General features: G+C 39.6%; 2 protein-coding genes across 10 annotated transcripts in view; one reads left to right on the forward strand and one right to left on the reverse strand.

Moving 5' to 3' along the window:
* Positions 1 to 21: 21 nt before the first annotated feature.
* The window catches only part of SPATA6L (spermatogenesis associated 6 like), a 60,883-nt gene continuing 37,627 nt past the window's right edge, over positions 22 to 23,277 (forward strand). For 3 of the 9 annotated variants that reach the window (XM_007182212.2, XM_007182213.2, XM_007182216.2), the window contains exons 1-6: positions 22 to 44; positions 1,382 to 1,436; positions 10,080 to 10,124; positions 14,322 to 14,459; positions 17,464 to 17,512; positions 21,326 to 21,367. In XM_007182212.2, coding sequence (XP_007182274.2) covers positions 10,086 to 10,124; positions 14,322 to 14,459; positions 17,464 to 17,512; positions 21,326 to 21,367 — 268 coding nt within the window. In that variant the 5' untranslated portion in view covers positions 22 to 44; positions 1,382 to 1,436; positions 10,080 to 10,085. Of the gene's footprint in view, positions 45 to 1,379; positions 1,437 to 10,079; positions 10,125 to 14,156; positions 14,207 to 14,321; positions 14,460 to 17,463; positions 17,513 to 21,325; positions 21,368 to 23,277 lie in introns of those variants that run through there. The other 6 variants (XM_007182214.2, XM_007182215.2, XM_057548940.1 and 3 more) reach the window with 6 other exon arrangements.
* On the reverse strand, positions 10,494 to 14,094 carry PLPP6 (phospholipid phosphatase 6). The gene has a single exon (XM_007182299.2). The coding sequence runs from the start codon at positions 13,993 to 13,995 to the stop codon at positions 13,117 to 13,119; it is 879 nt and encodes a 292-aa protein (XP_007182361.2). The 5' UTR covers positions 13,996 to 14,094; the 3' UTR covers positions 10,494 to 13,116.

The following is a 23,277-nucleotide window of genomic DNA, read 5'->3' on the forward strand; positions in this document are numbered from 1 at the left end:
TACTTGGTACGTCACTTCCGGATTGGAAGGCGTGGCCGCGGGAGGTGCGTTCCGGGGCCTGGGAGGAGGGGGTGGGTCTGGAATGGTTTCTTGTTTGAAACTTCTTTTACTGAAGCCTTTCAGTGTTGCCAGTTTACCCTCAACGGCGCTGAGGGTCATGTAGTATTAAATGCTTGTTGTCTGGAGTTTCCTACGCAGTAAACGGTGGGTCGTAGGGGCCGGGAGGTGTACGGACCAAGTGTTGTCCTACACTTTGAGTATTGTTTAAAAACTGCAACTCATTCCTGTACTCGTTACTGATATGTAAACCAGTTTCTGAAGCGGGGGTGAGGGTGGAGGCAGTTGAAGTGGAGAGAAATTTTAAAAACAGAGCCAACTTTCCTCTCGTTCTGAGTTACAAGCAACGAGGATTCTGCGAAACTTGGCTGGGAAGAGGAGTATGCCAAAGATAAAGTACTGGAAGGAGCAGGGCTTTAAAAAATACAGTACCATATATACAATGAAATATTACTCAGCCATAAAAAGGAACGAAATTGGGTCATTTGTTGAGACGTGGATGGATCTAGAGACTGTCATACAGAGTGAAGTAAGTCAGAAAGAGAAAAACAAATATCGTATATTAATGCATATATGTGGAACCTAGAACAATGGTACAGATCAACCGGTTTGCAGGGCAGAAATTGAGACACAGATGTAGAGAACAAATGTATGGACACCAAGGGGGGAAAGTGGTGGGGGGTGGTGGTGGTGGTGTGATGAATTGGGCGATTGGGATTGACATGTATACACTGATGTGTATAAAATGGATGACTAATAAGAACCTGCTGTGTAAAATAAATAAAATTCAAAAATTGTAAAAAAATAAATAAATAAAATACAGTACCACTAATAGTGGATGTGTAGGAAGGGCTTCCTTGTATTTCTACGTATCTCGTTTAATCGTAAAGATTTGTGCTCTCATTATCCCCTTTTTTGAGAAGAAGAGATAGACCCCAGCATGCCTAAGGTCACACATTTTAAGGGGAAGAGGTAGGATCAGCCCAGGGCGTATGACTTCAAAACATGCACGTTTAACAATCAGGCATTGCTGCCCTACTCATAATTAGAGACACAAATAAAAATAACGAGACGCCATTTTTTTCAGTCTTTTGAAGTTTGTCGATACCGAGTGTAGGCAAGGTGTGAGGAAATGCTGTTAGAATGTCATTTGTGTAACCTTTCGGGAGGGGTAACCTGACAGTATCAGAGGTTTAAGTGCTTTGATTCGGCAATTTAACTACCAGGAAATTATGCAACAGTTATTTTTGCACCAATAACTAGTGATTTATCCACAAAGGTGTTTATTGCAGCTTTTTTCTTTTTTCTTTTTTTTTGTGGCAAGGAACAAAAAGCAGAAAGTATATATAACTGTGCTGATATAGAAATATCTCCAAAATGTGAGTAAAAAAAGGCAACTTACTTTCTTATATGTATATTTATATAGCTATACGTATCTATCGAGAGACAGTAATCCAATTTGTGTAAAAACAATTCTGTGTGTGTGTGTGTGTGTGTGTGTGTGTATACATGTGATAGAAGATTCCTGGAAAGTAAACAAGAATTATTAATGATTACTCCTGGCGGGTAAGGCTGGGGAGGAAAGTTTCTGAGCATCTTTCCTTTCTTTTTTTTAAAAATTTTTTCGCCGTACCCCACAGCATGTGGGATCTTAGTTCCCAGACCAGGGATCGAACACATGCCCCTTGCATTGGAAGTGGGGAGTCATAACCACCGGACTGCCAAGGAAGTCACTGAGCATCTTTACTTTCTACTCTTAGTTTTACTGTTTTATGCTGTTCCAGTATTTTCCAGTGACTGTATGTTATACCTTAGTAACTAATTACAAATAAAAGTTGAGGAGCACTGTGCCTGAACCTTTTGAGTTTAAGAGTGAAAGCCATAGGAGAAAACATGACAGCAGCTAAAGCGGGAAGGGAGAGGAGACAAAAACAGCTTTATTCACTTGTGGCTTTTTACTACTTGAAGAACATTTCTCAGAAACTTCCAGTGACTTCCCCTTATATATTATTGGCCAGAACTGGCTTAAATAAATTGATTCATTCCCTGGACCTAAATGCATTGCCACCCGCACAAAACCGGGATTCCATTGGCAAGGAAGAAGAGCTTATGGCTCTTAGGGAGGCAATCACATTGTCTTCCATAACTGTTTAAGTTCCTGTGCCATCTAGTGCCAGCCTAACTCCTGAGTGTCATTTCTTAACTTCCTCTACCCCCTGCCCAGTTTTCTCTTAGTATGCTCATTGGCCTCCTTTCAGTTCCTCAAACATATCAATTTTTTTCCTGACTCATGGCCCTTTACATTTGTTGCTCCTTTTGCCTGGGTATCTTTTCCCTTTGTTCTTTAAAAGTCTTGTTAGTGGTCATGCTTTTCTTTTTAGATCTTAGATCAACTGTCACACCCTTAAAGAGGCTGACCTGTCCACTGGGTCTAAATTAGGTTCTTCTTCCCTCTAACCTGTAACTTTCTATCTCACCCCCCTGGATATTTCCTCCCTAGCATTTATCATACTGTTATGATCTATGTTCACATATTTATTTTATTTCTTACTCCACTAGAATGTAAGGTCCACAAGGACATAGATTGTTTCTTGTTCACTCTTGTGCCTCCATGGTCCAGAATGGTACCTAGCACATAGTAGGTACTCAATAATATGTGCTGAATCGATGAATAAGGAACAAATGAATGGAAACAAGGAGAAAAGGAAAGGTGTAGGATTACACACAGACAGAAGAGGGTAAAACGGGAATGGGAAGAGTTATATTTTGGTAGGAGAAGAAAGGGTGGATATAATAACATCAGAAGTAGCCTTATCTTACCCATGGCTGACTTTGGGGCCTGAATCCTGTGCCCAAGTACAGTGGACACTTTTTACAAGTCTTGGAACTAAATCATACTCTTTTCTGCTTTCTTATATCGGATAATATAATTCCTTGGAAATTGCTTTGGGTCGTAGTTAGCCTACTACTCCCATGGACATAGAACTAGCCAGCTGAAATGCAAAGGAGCAAATCAATTTTTCCTGAAGATAAATTACTTTAAAATGGAAGGATATGCACTATGTACATAGCCCAGAATGCCCAAGGGCAGTCCTTGTGGAAGGTTTTGTGTGGTATCATTAAGTAAGTATTGAGCCTACAAATGCCAGTCAGTCAAAGCAGAAGCCAAAGAGCAACATGAGTTTGACTCATGAACTCTAATAAAGTTTGTGAAATAGATTTCATGTGTGGGTCCAGATCCCAAATGACTTCAAGATTGTTAAAAGCTGTTCAATTGCAAGTTAATTCCTTCCCTGGAAGCATTCCTGATACTTGGGGAAAATTCTCAAGAAGTAGGTATGCTTAAAGAAATAAGCAAATTGCCAGCTCCTGTTTTGGATATTAATGCAGAGACCATAGTTCTTCTAATACACTGCTGCTTTTTTGAATTACTTGTAAAGTATTACACACCACAATAATATTCTTTTTTTTTTTTTTCACAATAATATTCTTATGTTATCTGAATTTGAGTTGAATAGATCCACCATATTTTTTCTTTAAACGTACGTAAGACTTTTTTTTTTTTTTTTTTTGGCTGCGTTGGGTCTTTGTTGCTGTGCGCGGGCTTTCTCTAGTTGCAGCGAGCAGGGTCTACTATTCGTTGCAGTGCGCGGGCTTCTCATTGCGGTGGCTTCTCTTGTTGTGGAGCATGGCACACTGGCTTCAGTAGTTGTGGCTTGCGGGCTCTAGAGCGCAGGCTCAGTAGTTGTGGCGCACGGGCTTAGTTGCCCCGTGGCCTGTGGGATCTTCCAGGACCAGGGATTGACCCCATGTCCCCTGCATTGGCAGGTGGATTCTTAACCACTGCACCACCAGGGAAGTCCCGAATGTATGTAAGACTTCTGTCAAAGGAATTCATAGTGATGCCACCAAGAATCCTCTTGATGGGCTATCTTAAGACAGAATGAGGTTTACGTAAGGATATGATTACTTTTCTTATTTAAGTATGTGTTAAAGATTTTAAAATTTTTATTATAAATATTTTTAAATACACAAAAGTATATTATTATAGTAAACTCCATATGTCCATCACCCAGATCAACAATTATCAAGATTTTGCTACATTTCCTTTATCTATTTCTTTTATTAATTTGCTGGAGTATTTGGAAACAAAATCTTAAGCATTAGATCATTTCTGCTACATACTTCAATATGCATCTCTAAACAATGTTGATATTTGTCTTCCATAAACACAGGGACATTATCATACCTATCAAAATTAATTAATTTTGATTAATTAATTAATTGCTTGGTATTATCTAATACCCAAACCATAATCAAATTTCCCCGAGAGTGTTAAATATTCTGTTTAAGTTGGTTTGTCTGAATCAGGGTTCGAACAAAGTCCACATATTATATTTGGTTGTCAGGGCTTGTATCTTTTAATCTAGAACATTTCTCCTCCCCCCCTTCCTTTTTTTTTTTTTTTTAATTTGCAGGGTTTGACTTGTTGCAGGCTGAGTTAGTTGTCCTATAGAATGTTTCACATTCTAGATATGTCTGTTTGCTGTCTTGTGGTGTCATTAACATGTTTCTCCATCCTCTATGAAGTGAGGTTAGCTCTAGAACAACACTGTTCAATAGATGTTTCTGTGATGATGGAAGTATTCTACTTGCACTATCCAGTACAGTAGCCACTAGCCATTGTGGCTTTTGAGCACTTTACAGGTGACTAGTGTGAGTGAGGAACTGAATTTTAAATTTTGTTTAGTTTTAGTTAATTTAAATTTAAATAGCCATATGTGGCTACCTTACTAGATCGTGCAGCTCTAGTGGCTCAGATTCAACTTCAACTTTCTTGGCAAAAGTGCTTCATAGGTGCTTCCTATGAATCACATAGGAAGAAGACATGTGATGTCACCTTTAGTGTTGTTAAGAGTGATCAGTGGGTTCATATGGTGACACCCTGATCCCTCTAATATGAAGTTCCCCCAAAGGGTATGATTTTAACATTAAGATTTTAAAAAAATATAAACTTAATCTTTATGCAGTTTTTGAGAACCAAGGAAAGAGCCCAGAATAGCTCATTGAGCTCTTTTATACATTTATAGTAAAAGTCAGAAAGGTAAACTTTTCTCCTCCATATATCAGACTCTAAGGAAACTATACTGTTAAAGAACATTTCAGAGAAAGACTTTGAAGAAGGCCAAACATAAAGCACAATTAGTTCCTGAGTCTTGAGGCTGGGTCTACACTTAAAAAAACAAATCAGTAATCTGCCATTGCTTTAGGGCTGAAATAATCCTGAGTGTTTCAGGTACTTGAGATTCCCCCGCCCCCAGGCATTTCTCCCAAATCCTAATGAACAACTCGCTTTGGAAACTCAGTTTGCTGGTGTTATTCACATTTGCTAATGAATAATTCACTGGCACAAAAGATTGTAGGGCCTAACAAATGAGTCTGAGTCCAGACATAAAATAATGGCCTAGAACAGGACTTTGAAGATCTTTCTCACTTATTATTGTATCCAGCTGCCGTTGGAGAGACAACTGGCTCTAATAAGTGGGCATGAATGTGATGGAGAGAAGAGCCCCTCTTTCCTTATCTGCCTCATTGTCGGATAACGTGGGTGGCCCTTCTTTTTGCTATAGCAGGGAACTGATTGCAGGACAGTGGTTCCAAAACCTGATTTGACTAACTCTACCCCTTCCAGACTCCAATGAAAACTACAGGCTCTCTTCCCAGAAGAATGCACATATGCACATGCATGAAAGGTTTCCTATCATTTCAGGGCCTTTAGCATCCCTGACACATCCAGGGGTCACAGGATAAAACACCCTGCACTGGAAGCAAAAGTAGCAGACACACTTGCGTGGATATTCTCACAGTATGCAGTATACAGGCTGGAGCCCCAATGCTGAAGAAGCCAGTTCCTGGTCCTCCCTATCCTCCCAGATTTATCCTTTCTATTATTTTATATTTTCTACTTGTTTTAATTTGTTTTCCTTTTTAGACCAAATAATGCAAATATTTTGCAAAAATATTTAAAAAGTATCTAAGGCTATTCAATGAAAAGTAAGTTTTCTCTCTATGTCTCTACTCTAGGTCCTTTCCCCAGAGGCATCCAGCATTAGCAGTTTCTAGTTTTTTCTTTCAGAAATATTCTAAGCATGTATGTCCATATCATATTCTCTGTCTCTTGCAAATGGCAGCACAGTTTACACATTTTTGTCCCATGCTTTTTTTTTCTTAGCTCTATATTTTAGAGAGTTTTTACTGCTGGGACTTAGAGCTCTGCTTTATTCTTTTCCCATGCTGCATACTATTCCATCTTGAGGCTTAACTATAATTGATTTAATCTGATCATACTTAATGAACATTTGGATGGTTTCCAGTATTTTTTTAAACTACAAATATTGCTGCAGCATATGTTTTTGTGTACTTGTGAAAGTATACCCATATATACCTATTCCTAGCAGTGGAATTCCTGAGTCAAATGAAAAATTTTGATAGAGATTAACAAATTGCTCTCCAGAGAGGTTATATGTGGTAGACAGAATAATGGCCCCCAAAGATATCCATGCCCTAAGACCTGGAACCTGGGAACATGTTACCTTTCATGGCAAAGAGAAATTAACTTGAAGATGGAATTAAGGTTTCTAATCAGCTGACCTTAAAATAGGGAAATTATCCTGGATTATCTGGTGGACTCTATATGGTTACAAAGGTCCTTAAAAGAACCAGAGAGATGGTAGCATGAAAAGGAGTTGGTTCAATGTTGCTGGCTTTGAAGATGAAGGAAGGGAGCTATGAGTCAAGGAATGAAGGCAGCCCCCTAGAAGCTGGAAAAGCAAGGAGATGGAAAAGACAAGGAATGCAGCCCTCACATTTTGCTTTTAAAGATCTCTGTTGGATTTCTGATTCACAAAATCAAAAATTATACATTTGTCTTGTTTTAAGCCATTAAGTTTGTGGTAATTTGTTATAGTAGCCATAGAAAATTCATACACTTTATGTATTTACACTCCTACCAACAATGTATGAATGTATTTTCCCACATCCCTGCCATTAGTGATTCCTTTTTTTTTAATATATTGTCCTCCCCTCATATGAATACTCCTTCCAATGTTATTTGAAAAGAAATGTTTACAATTTAGTGTCCTACATTTTTTTAGATAAAAGGAAAATCTCAGCTATAATTATCTGTAATATTTTGTTCTTTGCTCATTATAATTAACTCTTCGGAAAATCCCCATCTGGGACATGTACCATTTTCTTGGCAGTGGCCAGGATGTGAGCAGGATGCATTACTGATGTGTCATTTCTGCAATGCTGTTGTCACTGCTGATCAGCCGGCACTGCAGAAATACTCTGGGAATAAGAGTTGTTTAATGAGATTTGTTTTCTGCCACCTACACAGGTACCTACACAGGTAATAAAGCCAGTCTCTGTAAGAGGTGACAGTCCAATGGCTTTGCTTGGCCTCCAGTGGAGGTGGCAGCCTCAATCTTTGCAAGAAGGGCCAGAGGCATTGTATATGTAGCAACTTCCGCATCTCCCTGGCAGCTGAGTGCCTCAGGTGACTGGGGTGGGGGAAATTAACAGAGTGTAAATATTTCCTATCAACTCAGTTAATACCCCCATGCCAGACTAGCAGAAGTAGCTCTGCCTGGTCCTTTCTCATTTTGCGTATTTAGTTTGCACTGTAGTGGTGGGACCTCCCCTTACCCATGTACATACATTAAACCCTATAGCCTGGCTTGACCATCTCTGAAATTAACATCTATTCAGGATAATTATTGAGCATCTACTCTGCTAGGTATTTAGGATACAAACTCTTAGCCATGCAGAGCTTACAGTTTATAGAGACAAATAGTAATCAACAATCACAGGAGCAAATGTAAATGTGACTGCTATTGTCACAGTTGCCAAAAAGAGGATATATATGTATGTGTTTGTGTGTGTGTGTGTGTAAATAAATAGTAGTGAGATTCTACCTTGTCTGGGAAAGTATAAGAGAGGCTTGGGTGGGATATGTAAATCTGTATACATTTGCTAATCCATACCTACATTGGATGACACACTAGGTAAAGGATATAGAGGGAGGAAAAGAAAGAACTAGAAACACTGCTTAGCCAGGGAGAGGAGGATGAATAGAGTTAGAGGAAGAATGGCCAGAGAGTTGAAGGGAAACCAGAAAAGGGCTGTGCCCTAGGAGCCAAGCAAGGAGATTCCAGTTATATCAAGGAGAGTTCAGTTAAGCAAGGAGAGTCCAGTTAAGGCTGGGAAGAGCATAGAATGGGACACTGTGTCTCGGAATCAATAGGTTGTCTGTGTTGCAATGGCAGAGACATGGTAGGGCACACCTGGATTCAAGTTTGGCTCCTTCCCTTTAGATGTGTGGCATTGGACAAAAGACTGTCTGGCTTCAGATTCTTCACCTGTAAATAAGAATAATAATATCTCCCTGAAAGAGTTACTGTGGGGATGAAGTTAATTAGCATATGCAATATCCCTACCATTTTGTAGGTTCTCAATAAAGATTGATTCCTTCCTTCCATTATGTCTGTCCACTTATTTATTTGTGTTTTGGTTGTCACTATCCTTGATGTCTTAGCATTGGTGTTGATGACGTACGTGTAAGGTCAAGGCAGGTCCTGTCCCTGTATATAAATGCATTAGTAAGGGTGCCAGCAAGTTGTGTGATCTGACAAATCAGTGCTCTGGATGCTGTAGGGAGCCAAGCACCCACTGATGTGCCTCTTGCTATGCTGACAGACAGATCATCGAGGATTGGATAAGGACATAACACATCTTCCTTCATCACACTGAGTTTTTCCCTTTCAGGGAAAGGCACTCCAATTACCAAAATTAATACCTAATTCTTGTCTCAGGACATCTTTTTGCACTCACATTTCTGCAACTGCATAAATCTCCAATGCAAAATATTAGTAATAAATGACTGATTCCAATAAAATTTGTTTTGTTTAGAGACAGCATTGGCCCTCCCAGATTTTTCTGATTGGCTAGAAGCAGCCACTCCCTCCTCTATTCCTTCATTTTTGTCTATTAAATACAGTGAATGGGAAAAAATGCAATTTCTTCTACTGGTTAAGAACTCTTGCCCTGCCTGCTACCTCTGACGGTTTTTACAGTGTAACCCTGGCTTTGGCAACTATGGTAACTACCCATTGGGAGATAATGTAATTCAGTGCTTCCCTTAAGTTAACTAAACCCCGGTAAAGAGACTGAAAAATATTTCTATTGGGGCTAAAACAGGATACGTAACTTTTAAACCTCTTTGGGAATTGTCCTTGTATTTTTAATTAGCACACGTTTCATTTCTTATTGACAGTGGGCATGTTTTCCGAACCAAACATGAGGACGTAACATTTCATAAGCATGACTTTTATAAGCATGAGAGTACCTTTAGGGACATACTACTATTTTAATTGTAATTGTTACAGAATTTCCAGGGCTTGGGGGTCGTATAGATACTAAAAATGGGCAGGGCTTAAATCGTAACGGAGCTATGATCACATTCGACTTTTAGAATTTACACTGTAAACATTTTAACATAGTGATTGGGGCCCTAAAGAGAGTGGATGGAAAGCGCGGTGGAAAGGAAGCTAGGGCTCTTAGCATCTCGTAATCCGGCCACCAGGGCATATACACTAGGACATTCTCTCCCGCTAGCGCACAGTCTGGAAGCCAGTGTCGTTCCAAGTGGAGCACAGGAGGCTCACACTCTGGCGGCGCCGGGGGCCTCGCAAGTGTTCCATGGTGGAAGGTTGCGTGTTTGAGTGTCCATAGCAACGCGACGCTTCAGCCTTCTGGAAGCCTTGGCTCCAGCTCGCGCTGTATGAGACCGTCCCGGTGGGAGGGACCTGGGCTGGTGGGAGAACTGATGGGGGTACAGGGGGGTGGGGAGCTGGGGAAACTACTGGGAACCTTTGCTCCAAGGATTGAGTTAAACTAAGAAAAATCGGTCCAAGGCTCAGCGCAAAAGGATCTTTTCAAATTCAGTCCTTTCGCCCACGTAGGGAACTATGCCTTTGGAGGTGGTGGTGGAACTGCAGATCCGGGCGGTAAGAGAGATCGACGAACCTCTCCTCTTTGGCCCAAATCAGACTCTTTCCCCAGGGTTCTTAAATGGTTCTGGGTCGTTTTCACCACCCCCTCGCCCCACACACATCATTAATCCTACCTCTGTCCCTAAGACTCTCTACATTGGTCTTTTCTTACTTTCTAACCTTTAGTTCAACTCAACCTCTTCCCACCCCTCCCGCCCCCCACCCCGTCCCGCCCCCAAGCCTAGCTGTTTCTTGGCTTTATCCGGAATTTTTCTGTTCTTTTAAAATAACCTTGCATTAAGTCCAAGAAGGATTTTATTTTCTTTTCCGGGATACAGATTTGTGAAGATTAAAAAGCCCCTTCTTTAAATAACCAGGGAAGATTTTAATTTCAAAAAGCCAGATCACTTCCCTGATAATTTGCCACCTCTGTAAACCAATCAAGTATTTTCTAAGCTACTTCCCCTACAGGTGGCTCTGGCTTGCTAATTCCAAAAGGGATCAATCAACAGCTGTTTAATAATTATCCACTGAATCCTGCTTAAGTGAGGTGCTGTGGCAGAATGACTCCATTGTTCCTGTTTGGGGTCAGTCATTCCTTATTTCAGCTTCCATTTTCCAACCCTTCCATGTGTAGTTGGTGACAGACTGTCACACAGCTTTGCCTGAAAGCTATAAGGAGCTTCTCTACTGGCCAGGATTATAAGCAGAACACCAACAGGTTACGGCCATGGAAAATCTGGTTAGCCTCCATACAAGTGACAAATGCTGTGATTTCATCCTACATGCAGCTCTGAAACAAAGATGGAAATTTCCTGGATTTGACCGATTTTGCTGACAGCAAATAGGACCAGATTGTATCAATTGTGCTATATCAACTGTGACCTCTCACAATTGTGCAGTAAGATGAAGGAATTCTTGAGATGTTGAGTGATACATCTGTCTTCCTACTCATTAAGGCAAAAATTAAACAAGTTTTCATCTCACTTCATTCAACATTACTGGTTAATTTTATTTTGATTTTTAAAAGGCATTCTTCAGTGTACAATTAATTAACAGTGGAATCAGTTTTTTTTACTCTACGGTACTTAGGATGCTTCAAAAAAATCAGGTGAATTGATCTGTGCTTTAAAAGCCAGCAAACTCAGGCCCCAGCAACCAAGATAGGGAATTCCAGAAAAATAACCAGAAATGAGGTGAGCCTAATTTTGATCTCCCAGTATTCAGACTTGTAGATGCTGCAAGAGGAAAAACTGCTTCCAAATATCTGGCCTGAATATTGCTGCAATTAAAATAAAGGATCCCTCTAAGGCTAAACAATAAAGGAAACCACTTAGAGTGTCACAGTTTGGCTGATTCAGGAAGTGAAGATGTAGTCTGTGTTCAGGATGTTGTGGAAATGCAAATAATTTTGCTTCATTTTGAAAAGAAGCTATTCCTTTTTCAGTGTTCCTCTCACACGCAGAAAGTTCACACTTCCACCCAATCAGAGCCTAGCTGTCACAGCCATTCTCCGGATTCCTATGTACATCTCTATATGACAGATCAAATGCCATAATCCTTTCTATTTATAAATGTCAAAATAATTGGTTGTTAAGATTATCTAAAGACACCAGTTCCACAGGTAATTTAAAGGTTCATGTTTTCAGGCAGAGCAGCATTTAAAGCACACACCCTCTTCCATCTTTCCTGGTCAAAGAATAATGAGCAGAGTCCACCCTGCATTTGGAGGTTTTTGGTCTTGTGATTTGGGGAGGCACCATCGATAAACTGCTTTAATTGTGAGGGTCAATATAAATGGAAATTTAGGAGTTATACTTTGTGCCTGGTATAGCAGTCGGCTCCACTTGATGAATTTCAAGTTAAATACTGTTAACCTAAAGTGTGCTGTATACAGGGAAATGGAATTCCATATGAAAAACTATAATATACAGGGTCATCCTTGTGGTATATATTTGAAAGCTTATGCTCTTGCATTGCAAAGAATCAAGTTATTTTTCCACTTTATTACCTCATTAAAGAAGCATTATTCTTTATTCAGTAGAGATGGTAGGCAGCAGGGCCCATCTTCTTCCATGTTGGTCCACTGACAAAGTATGTAGTGAGCCTACCCCGAGACTCTCAGTTCCTTTATCTTCTCAGCAGCTTCGCCTTTCTGTCCTCTGCATTGCCATGCTATTTGCTGTCAACAGAATTAAGCATGAGGCCATAGTCCCATCTTTCCTTTTCTATGGGCACTGTCGATATGCCCACCTTTAAGTGTTTCTTCTTCAGGAAAGTTCTTGGCTTGTTCTCTGAATGCAGAAAGACAATTTTAGTGGGAAATAAATATCTTTTTAAAGATCTTTTGAGGAGGTAGAGGAAAAGGAGAGAAAGATACGTACTATAATCTCTCTTCTCACTACCTGCTCTGCAAAGATGGAAGAGACAAAACTAAAAAAGTGTACCAAGAAAATTAGGATTAAGAATAAATCTTCCCAACTGTGGTAACAGATCTTCAGAGGATAAATTAGAAAAACCTATGTCTTAGACTCTTAAAGTACTGTTTAAAATCTACCTCAGGAAAAGAACTAGGATTAGTATGTGGCTCATCTGCCTTTATATTTACAGAATGAAGGTGATTTGTTTTTTCAAAGTTCAGTTTACAAGTGATATGCTGACTTACAGGATTACACAAAACAAAATTTTCTGATGTCAACTTTTAAAAAGCAGCAATATTATAATCACCTCAACTTGGTTTCTTTGAAGTTGTCCTGGAGATATAAAAAGTTGTTGAATAGGTATATAATAGAGGGGTTTTTTTTTTTTTGCTTTCTATAATATGGCTGTCATCAGTAATGGTCAGCACTGTGCTCTAGCCTAGCAACCCATCAAGATTGTAGGACACCTGAAATCCCAAAAGGAAGCCTGAAATCCTTAGGGGGGCAAGCAGGATGGCTGCTGGTTTATGTCAGCATCATCACGTGTAGAAGCCTTCAGATCTGGTGCCATAACGAATGAGATGGTGTCATTGTTGGTTCCACAGTACAAAGAGGACTGGAGCATTGTGCGGTGAAAGCCAGCAATAGTCCACGATGCTGTACTGCATGTAGCCCAGAAAAAAGCCAAAAGCCACGTCGGTGACATTGTGCCGCCCCAGCATGACCCTGGAGAGACCCAAGATGAAGGCCCACAGTACCACCAGCACCCTCAGTGGAATGGCCAGCACTAGGTGGTTCAGGATGAACCGTGACACCAGGGCGGCCCTGGTGGCATGGCCCGAAGGGAAGGAGTACTTGTCCACCGAAAGGGTGAAAAACATGTCCATCTGGTTGTGGGCCGGGCGGCGCCTGCGGACCAGACCCTTGATCAGGGCCACCAGCAGCAGGTCCAACAGCAGGGAGAAGAGCAGGTTCATCAGCACCTCTCGCCCGGCGCAGCTGTCGCTCCTGGACAGGCAGTAGAGGGTGCCCAGCAGCCAGGGGATGCCGTGTCCCGAGACCTCCAGCAATTTCATAAGGGGCCGCACGCTGCCCCAGGATGAGCTCTCCCCCGCACACACCCCCAGCTTCTTAGACAGCCACAGGTCGATGGCCAGCAGGGACCGCAGGGCGATGCCCAGGAAGGACGGGTTCAGGTCCATGCGGTCCTCCTCGGGCAGCGGGGGCGGGAGCGCCGGCGAGGAGCCCGCCCCGGCCAGGGGGAACGAGCCGCGGCGGTGCACTGGGCTCTCGGACGCGCGGAGCCGGGCGCAGGTGGGGTCGGCGCCCGGCGCGCGGCTGCTGAGCAGGGACTGGAACTCGAACCTGCCGCCGCCGCCGCCGCCGCCATGGGCCGGGCTGCCGCTGCTGCTCGGGGCGCAGGCGGTCAGCGGGCGTCCCTCGGCGTTCCTCCGGGGGCTCGGCATCGCGGCGGGCGGCCCGGACCGCAGGACCCGGCCGGCCTAAGGAGAAGCTTCCCGGCCCTGCAGCCTCTTCCGCTTCCGCACTGCCATCCTGGAGGGGCGGGGAGAGGAGCCAGCGAGAGGACGATTGTGACACCTGGCGGAGACTTGGGAGGAAATTGGAATTTCCAGTTTGAGCAAGGAGAGGAGAGGGGAGGGTGGTGCTATGGGAGAGGTGAGGGTTAAGGTGGTGGGGGAAATTTGACATTGTTTGTGGGAGGTTAGGGAAAATAGACCCTTTACAAAGCAAAACGCAAACCCTGTTCTCTATTTTTTTCTTTGTTTTGAAGATTTCTTGCCCAGGGGTGTGCCTTCCTGGCAAGCAAGATGTGTTCCTTGGGGTTTACCTCCTGAATCAGTACCTGGAGACACAGTGCTTTCCTTCCGTGTTCCCTATTATGATTCAGCGGAGCATGAGGTTTGAAAAGGTGATCTTGACTTTCTCATTGCTAAATAGAGAAATTCAAATTCTGTTGTCTGAGGATCATTTAGTGGTTCTTATAAAGAACACAGCTTTTATAAAGTTATTTTGTAAATTTTCTTTAAAAAAAAAATTACATGAAGGCACCTCAGCACAGTAAAGAATCATAGTTGGAGGACTTGCTTTTGCATCCCAGATCTGAGCCAAGTTCTGTCAAACTAGTGCTAAGTACCCTGGTAGATGTTTTCTATTTTTGGAACTCCCATGGCATTTTCTAACTGGAACAGAGAGCATTTTCTGAATGTTCTTGGAGGTGTTAGAGGCAGCTGCGTTACATTCTGACAGAGATTATCAATAAACTAGCAGACCTTAGAAACAAACTTTTTTAGACTCAGAAAAATACCCCAGACTAACCAAATTAGTTAAATCCTGTATCTGAAATCCTGTAACAAAACAAGAAGGCTTTTTAGATTTACTGAGTTTCCTTAGGTCATATCTGGTTTATTTAGCTGCAGTGATAAAAGCTAGATTCCATTCCAGTGAATGTGATCATAATATAAGTAGCCAAAACGTTACCAACCCTCTTCCCACTTTCATATTTAATGGAACATTAATTTCATTACTATCCAATCACTGACAATCTCTTGAAGTTTTTGTTTTGGAATTTAGAGATTGAATCAGTTTTAACCTTGATAAGCCTATGATTTTGTCCCAAAAAATATCACTGAGGTGGTTCTTTTGGGGAGGGGATGAGAATGGGAAGGCTTCAGGGTAGGGCCTGTCACTTCTAAAGGTCTGGATGGTGGTGCCCAGAAAATGACCTGTCTATTTCAAACAGAGTAGCAGAGGAGATGAGGATTGATTTTTGAAAGGGCTAGGGCTGTGTGTAATATTTTTATAAATCACAGCCCATTAATTAATTAATTAATTTTTTACATCTTTATTGGAGTATAATTGCTTTACAGTGTTGTGTTAGTTTCTGCTGTATAACAAAGTGAATCAGCTATATGTATACATATATCCCCATATCCCCTCCCTCTTGCGTCTCCCTCCCACCCTCCCTATCCCACCCCTCTAGGTGGTCACAAAGCACCGAGCTGATCTCCCCCCTGCTATGCAGCTGCTTCCCACTAGCTAGCTATTTTACATTTGGTAGTGTATATATGTCAATGCTACTCTCTCACTTCGTCCCAGCTTACCCTTCCCCCTTCCCGTGTCCTCAAGTCCATTCTCTACATCTGTGTCTTTATTCCTGTCCTGCTCCTAGGTTCATCAGAACCAATTTTCTTTTTTTTTTAGATTCCATATATATGCGTTAGCATACGGTATTTGTTTTTCTCTTTCTGACTCAGCCTGTTAATTTAAATAGTCTTCCAAACTGGTTGGATGAGAGAGGAATAAATGGATATTACCTTGGAACATACAGTCCGAATCCAAAGGAACCTAGTTCTAACCATTTCAATGTTGGTCGTGGTTAAAAAGTGGGTGGTGAAAATCCAGTCTATTTTTTTCCCCCAAGAATTTCCTTATTAGTTTTATCAATTGTAAATTTGCTTCTCTAGAAGACTTTAAAAATCTTTTTATAAGAAGCCCAAGAACGTAAAATTGTAGACGCTGTAAATCAATCTGTAAATGACCTTGGAGGTCATCTAGTCCAAGCTCCCTGACTTGCAGAAGAGGAGAATGAGTCTCAGAGTCACACTCTAGATGTTGCAAAGCTGTGTATTTGAGATTACTAGATATCACAGACCATTTTTCATTTTATAAAGTGCAATTAAATAAATGATTTATTTTAAATTTTGAAAAATTGCCTTCTTGTGTGAGCTGTTTTAGTTCATATTCAAGCTTTCTACCAGTTGGCTCTAGCTTTCTTGTATCTTTTCCATTCTCTAGCTGCAAATACTTGCAGGGAGTAGCAAAAACACTTTCTCCTCCTTGGACCTTCTGTATAATTCAGAATTCAATGTTCTAAAGCATTCAGATAAACAAGAAATTACTCATAAAGAATGTATGAGCCATTGTGTTTGAGCAGTTCATGTTGATCATATATTCCCCACAGTCATCCTTGAGAAAATTCTTAGACATGGATGAAGAGAAGGGTTGAACTAATATTACTGAAATAATTTTGGAAAAAAACCCAACTCACTCACATTTGCTTGTTAAATCCAAGTCAGTAAGACAGAAATGGATTACAGGGGACAGCCTCCACTTTTGTAGTTAAAGCAGACCTGGTTTTGGATCAAGAGCAGATTTTAATCATGCTTAAGGTTAAACACCTTTTAAATCAGAAATTTAATGCCTGAAATCAAACTCTGCTGAAAAATTGTGTTTCTTACAGGGTTCTAGAGTTCAGGGAGAGGGTCATGTTATGCCTTTACTTCAGTCCCATAGGCCCTTTTATCTCAAGGACAAAATAAACATATTTGGCTGTGGGTAGACAGGTATCACAGTGTTTTTCTTGTGCTTCATGATACACCTAAAACTTATGAGGCTCTCTCTCTTGTTATTTTTGGATTATGTGGGAGTCTAGCTATGAGTACTTAGCTTTTCTTTTGTGTTGCACATAGAATTTTTATTTATGTTCCTTTTTAGCACAACCAATTGCTTGGGAAGAGAAGTCATTTATTCAGTTAACATGTAATGAGTATCTGTTGTATTCAGGATGTTTTTCTAGGTACTCAAACAAGACTCTTTCAGGTAGATGCCAGATGTGCTTTTAGCAACAAACTGTGGGGCTAGGTCAAGTAGATGATGTTTTGAACATGTGGTAGATTCAGCTAACTTAAATTTTCCTTGTACTTGGTGTTGTGTTAATTCTCATTCATTTATTCTATAGTCATTTGTTGAACTTTTAACCACATACCTGTTAAAGGTACTCCTGTTGAATCCTAAAATATTATATGGCTGGATTTCACATGTGTTAATTATTTGGAAGAATATGATCTAGATTTTCTATAAGTATATATTAATAAAACTTTGAAGATTTATTTTCCCCATTTTTTTTCCTGCAGGTATTTGAAAATGCAATAGATCCTGGAGCTGTAGCAGACATTTTAGAAAGTAGGTACTCCTCCCTTCACCCCCAACAAAAGAGAGAGAGACTATTGTGTATATGTAATTCACAGATATAAAATTCTATTTTCTAAGTTGTGATACTTCCATATTTACCCCATATTTATGTTCAAGATAGTCTTTGTAAAATTTCAATCATGTCATTGATTCAATTACAAACCCTTTTCTAGATATATATGGCACTTACTGGATGGTATGATTCTGTTTGTTTTATTACAATTAAATGGTTTTTGTATCTTAACTGAGTTGTGTAACCATCACCATAATCAATTTTAGAACGTTTTCATCACCACGGAAAGAAACCCTATACCCATTCTTCCTCATCCCTTCCAGCCCTAGGCAACTACTGACTAATCTTTCTGCCTCTATAGATTTGCTTATTCTGGATATTTCATATATATGGAATTATATAATATGTGGTCATTTGTAACTGGATTCTTTCATTTAGCATAATGTTTTCAAGATTCTTCCTTGCTATAGAATGTGTCAAGATTTCACTTCTTTTTATGTCCAAATAATGTCCCATTTTATGGATAAACCACATTTTGTTTATCCATTCATCAGATGATGAACATCTGGATTATTTTTGCTTTGGTGCTATGATGAATAATGCTGCTATAAATATTTGTGTACAAGTTTTTTTTTTAAACATGTTTTTATTTCTCTTGGGTGTATGCCTAGGAGTGAACTTGCTGGGTCATATGGTAACTCAGTTTAATTTTTTGAGGAATTTCCAGACTATACCAAAGGAGTTGTATCATTTTACATTCCACCAGCAATATATGAGATTTGATTTCTCCACATCCTGGCCAACACTTGTTATTATTTATCCTTTTGCTTGGTAGCCATCCTTGTGGGTATGAAGTGGTACCTCGTGGGTTTGATTTGCATTTCCCTGATAGCTAAAGACGTTGAGCATTTTTTCATGTGCTTATTGGCCATTTGTATATCTTATTTGGAGAAGTGTCCATTCGGATCCTCTTCCTATATTTTAATTGGATTTTTATTATTGAGTTGTAAGTTCTTTATATATTATAGATATAACTTTCATATCAGATGTATGATTGACAAATACTTTCTCCCATTCTTTGGATTATCTTTTTGCTTTCTTAATGGTGTTCTCTGAAACATAACAGTTTTTAATTTTGATGAATTATATTTTATCTATTTTTCTTTTGTTACTTCTGCCTTTGATGTCATAACTAAGAAACCATTGTGTAATTCAAGTTAAAGATTTATGTCTATATTTTCTTCTAAGAGTTTTATCGTTTTAGCTCTTACATTTAAGTCTATAATACATATTGAGTTGAATTTTGTAAATGGCATGAGCTAAGGGTCCAACTTCATTCTTGTGCATCTGGAGATCCAGTTGTCTCAGCACCATTGTTACTAAGAGTAGTTTTCCCCCATTGAATGCTCATGGCACTCTTGTTGAAAATCAATTGACTGTAAATGTGAGGTGTTTTTTTGGGGGCAGGGGGTGTCTCAATTCTATTGCATTGATTCATAAATCTATCATTATTCCAGTGCCACACTATTTTGATTATTGTAGCTTTATAGAAAGTTTTAAAATCAGGAAGTGTGAGTCCTCCAACTTAGTTCTTCTTTTTCAAGCCTGTTTTTGCTATTTGGGTTCCTTTAGTTTGCCATACGAATTTTAGGATCAGCTTGTCCGTTTCTGCAAAGAAGCCAGCTAGGATGTTGATAGGCAATGATAGGTTGCATTGAACCTGTAGATCAGTTTGGAGAATATTGCCATCTGAACAATATTAAGTCTTCTAATTCATGACATGACACGTGGTGAGAATTAATTGAGTGTAAGGAATTTAGAGACTGAGATAGATTAAGCGCTTTACATTACCATTGGGGTGATGGTTGGAAAGGATATAGTCCTTCTTCCTGTTTGGAAAACCCAAAATTATGGAGTGTCTTGGCTTTTAAGTTTCTTGGCATTTAAAATTCTGTTCTCATGTATTTGTGTTTTTCATAAATCTACAAAGGGAGAATTTTACTTTTATTGTATATATTTTTTTCAGCTTTATTTGAGGATATAATTGACATATAACATTGTGTAAGTTTAAGGTAACAACATGTTGATTTGATACTCAGATATTTTGCAAAATGATTATTATAGTGTTAGCTTACACCTCTAGCACATCACATAATTACCATTTCTTTTTCGTGGTGAGAACATTTAAGATCTACTCTCTTAGTAACTTTCAAGTACAGTATTAACTATAATCACCATTATTGTCCATATTAAAATGTTTTTACTTCTAATATTTTGTGGGAATTATCTTTACTGATTTTTTTATTGTTATACCATTTGTATTTTAAATTACTTTTAATATTTAAATTTTATTCTTGGCCTTATAGACATTGAACATGGGCTCACTATTTCCTTTTTTTTTTAAAAAAAACATCTTTATTGGAGTGTAATTGCTTTACAATGGTGTGTTAGTTTCTGCTTTATAACAAAGTGAATCAGCTATACCTATACATACGTCCCCATATCTCCTCCCTCTTGCATCTCCCTCCCACCCTCCCTATCCCACCCCTCCAGGTGGTCAGAAAGCACCGAGCTGCTCTCCCTGTGCTATGTGGCTGCTTCCCACTAGCTATCTATTTTATATTTGGTAGTATATATAAGTCCATGCCACTCTCTCACTTCGTCTCAGCTTACCCTTCCCCCTCCCTGTGTCCTCAAGTCCATTCTCTACGTCTGCATCTTTATTCCTGTCCTGCCTCTAGGTTCTTCAGAACATTTATATTTTATTTTTTTTTAGATTCCATATATATGTGTTAGCATGAGGTATTTGTTTTTCTCTTTCTGACTTACTTCACTCTGTATGACAGACTCTAGGTCCATCCACCTCACTACAAATACCTCAATTTCATTTCTTTTTATGGCTGAGTAATATTCCATTGTATATATGTGCCACATCTTCTTAATCCATTCATCTGTCGATGGACACTTAGGTTGCTTCCATGTCCTGGCTATTGTAAATAGAGCTGCAATGAACATTGTGGTACATGACTCTTGTTGAATTATGGTTTTCTCAGGGTATATGCCCAGTAGTAGGATTGCTGGGTTGTATGGTAGTTCTACTTTTAGTTTTTTAAGGAACCTCCATACTGTTCTCCATAGTGGCTGTATCAATTTACATTCCCACCAACAGTGCAAGAGGGTTCCCTTTTCTCTACACACTATCTGGCATTTATTGTTTGTAGATTTTTTGATGATGGTCATTCTGACTGGTGTGAGGTGATACCTCATTGTAGTTTTGATTTGCATTTCTCTAATGATTAGTGATGTTGAGCATTCTTTCATGTGTTTGTTAGCAATCTGTATATCTTCTTCGAGCTCACTATTTCTAAATATATTTTGAACTCAGGAAATATAAAAAAATGTTGTTTTATGTCTAATTTATATAGTCATATAGCATACTGTTTTAAGCAAGATAAGCTTTTATAGGTTAATGGATAACAGTTGTATTTTGAATTTTTAAAATGAAAAGTAGTATATTGTTATTTCCGTGATTTATGAATACATCTTTAAGAGAGAAAATATCATATTTTGTCAATATTTTTCGGGAGACAAAATGCTATGTTTATAACTCAGTTATTCTCACCCCATGCCCCCAATTTATTGGGTCTAGAAATACCTGAATCATTGTTGGTATGCCACTTACTATCAGTAGTAGTAATGTAAATGGGGTATTATGGCAGTTTTAAACTTAGTAATTAATGAAAAACTCTGACAGTATTCTAAAGTATTAATATCTCATTTTTCCTTTTTAGGCTTTCTAACAAGGTTTGAGTTAATACAGCTAGTGCCTCCAGGTAATGTGCCAATAAATGAATTTCTAAATTAGTTTAATTTAATTTTAAAAGGATTTTGGCATGACAAAATGGGGACTGGCATTTAAAAGCTGTGCTCTATATAATACATGCTTTTTACCCCACCGGTCTGTGGAATTTTGCCCGTTTTTTTTTGTTGCTGTTGTTGTTTTGTTTTTTTTTAAAGAAAGTATTTTTTTTAATTTTATTAATTAATTTATTTTATTTTTGGCTGTGTTGGGTCTTCGTTTCTGTGCGAGGGCTTTCTCTAGTTGTGGCGAGTGGGGGCCACTCTTCATCGCGGTGCGCAGGCCTCTCACTATCGTGGCCTCTCTTGTTGCGGAGCACAGGCTCCAGACGCGCAGGCTCAGTAGCTGTGGCACACGGGCTTAGTTGCTCCGCGGCATGTGGGATCTTCCCAGACCAGGGCTCGAACCCGTGTGCCCTGCACTTACAGGCAGACTCTCAACCACTGCGCCACCAGGGAAGCCCTGCCCGTTTTCAGAAGAGTAACTTTATGGGTTTGAAAAAGCAGTGAGCATAGCTTAAACAGGTTCTTTGACTTTCCATTTTTTCATAATTTTATCTAATAATCATCAAATAATTTTTTTAGTCCTGGCTCAGCTTCTTTCAAGTGTTTGCTTTTGGCTGTGTCGTAATTTGTAGAGTGAGTGAGTGAGAGTGTGTGTTTGTGTGTGTGTGAAACCCAAAGCCATCTTCTCTGTTGATGCTAGAACAGGGTTGGCAAACGACAGCCCCCAGGCCAAATCCAGCCTGCAGTCTGTTTTTGTGTGGCCTGTGAGTTAAGAATGGCTTCTACATTTTTAAGAATTAAGATTTACTTCATATACAATAAAATTCACCATTTTCAAGTGTACAATTCAGTTGTTTTTAGTATATTCACAAGATGGTGTGACCATCACCACTATCTAATTTTAGAATTTTTATTACCCCCAAAAGAAACCCTGTACTCATTAGCAGTCACTCCTCATTCCCTCCTCCTCCCAACCCCTGGCCACCACTAATCTACTTACTGTCTCTAATTGATTTGCTCATTCTGGACATTTCATGTAAATGGAATCACAATTTGTGCCCTTTTATGTCTGGCTCTTTCACTTAGCAAAATGTTTTCAAAGTTCATCCTTGTTGAAGCATATATCAGTACTAAATAATGTACTTTTATATGAATATGCCGAATTTTGTTTATCCATTCATCAGTTGATGGACATTAGAGTTGTTTCCCCTTCTGGATATTATGAGTAACACTTCTGTGAACATTCATGTACAAGTTCTGTGAATACGTGTTTTCTGTTCTCTTGGGTATGTATTTGGGTATATACCTAGGAGTGGAATTGCTGGGTCACATGGTAACTCCGTGTTTAACTTTTTAAGGAACTGCCAAACTGTCTTTGGTTTTTACATTTCTAAATGGTTGGAAAAAAATTTTTTTAAAGAAGAATATTTACTGATACATGAAAATTATATGAAATTGAAATTTCATCGTCTGTGATGTTTTATCCATGCTCATTCATAGAAGTATTGTTTATGGCTGCTTTTGTGCTGGAATGAGAGTTCAGTAGTTGTGACTATATGGCTTGCAAAGTCTAAAATATTTATTCTCTGGCCCTTTGCAGAAAAAGTTTGAGACCTCTGTGCTGGAATCATGGGACTTTAGGAGGAAACTGTTCTGTGATGACTTTGTTTTGTGTTATGCAAGAGACCTGAGCTAGTGAGAGCACGTAGGAACTGCCACCTGGTGACACCACTTCTCAGAGTTTCTCAATGTGGCTGATTACCTGGTGATTTTAGAGTTTGCGTGTGTATGTGTGTGTGTGTGTGTGTGTGTGTGTGTGAGAGAGAGAGAGAGAGAGAGAGAGAGTGAGAGAGAGAGAGGATACCTAAAACTCAGAAAC

Source organism: Balaenoptera acutorostrata, chromosome 6 (genome assembly GCF_949987535.1).
Source record: "Balaenoptera acutorostrata chromosome 6, mBalAcu1.1, whole genome shotgun sequence".
NCBI classification, from domain to species: Eukaryota; Metazoa; Chordata; class Mammalia; order Artiodactyla; family Balaenopteridae; genus Balaenoptera; species Balaenoptera acutorostrata.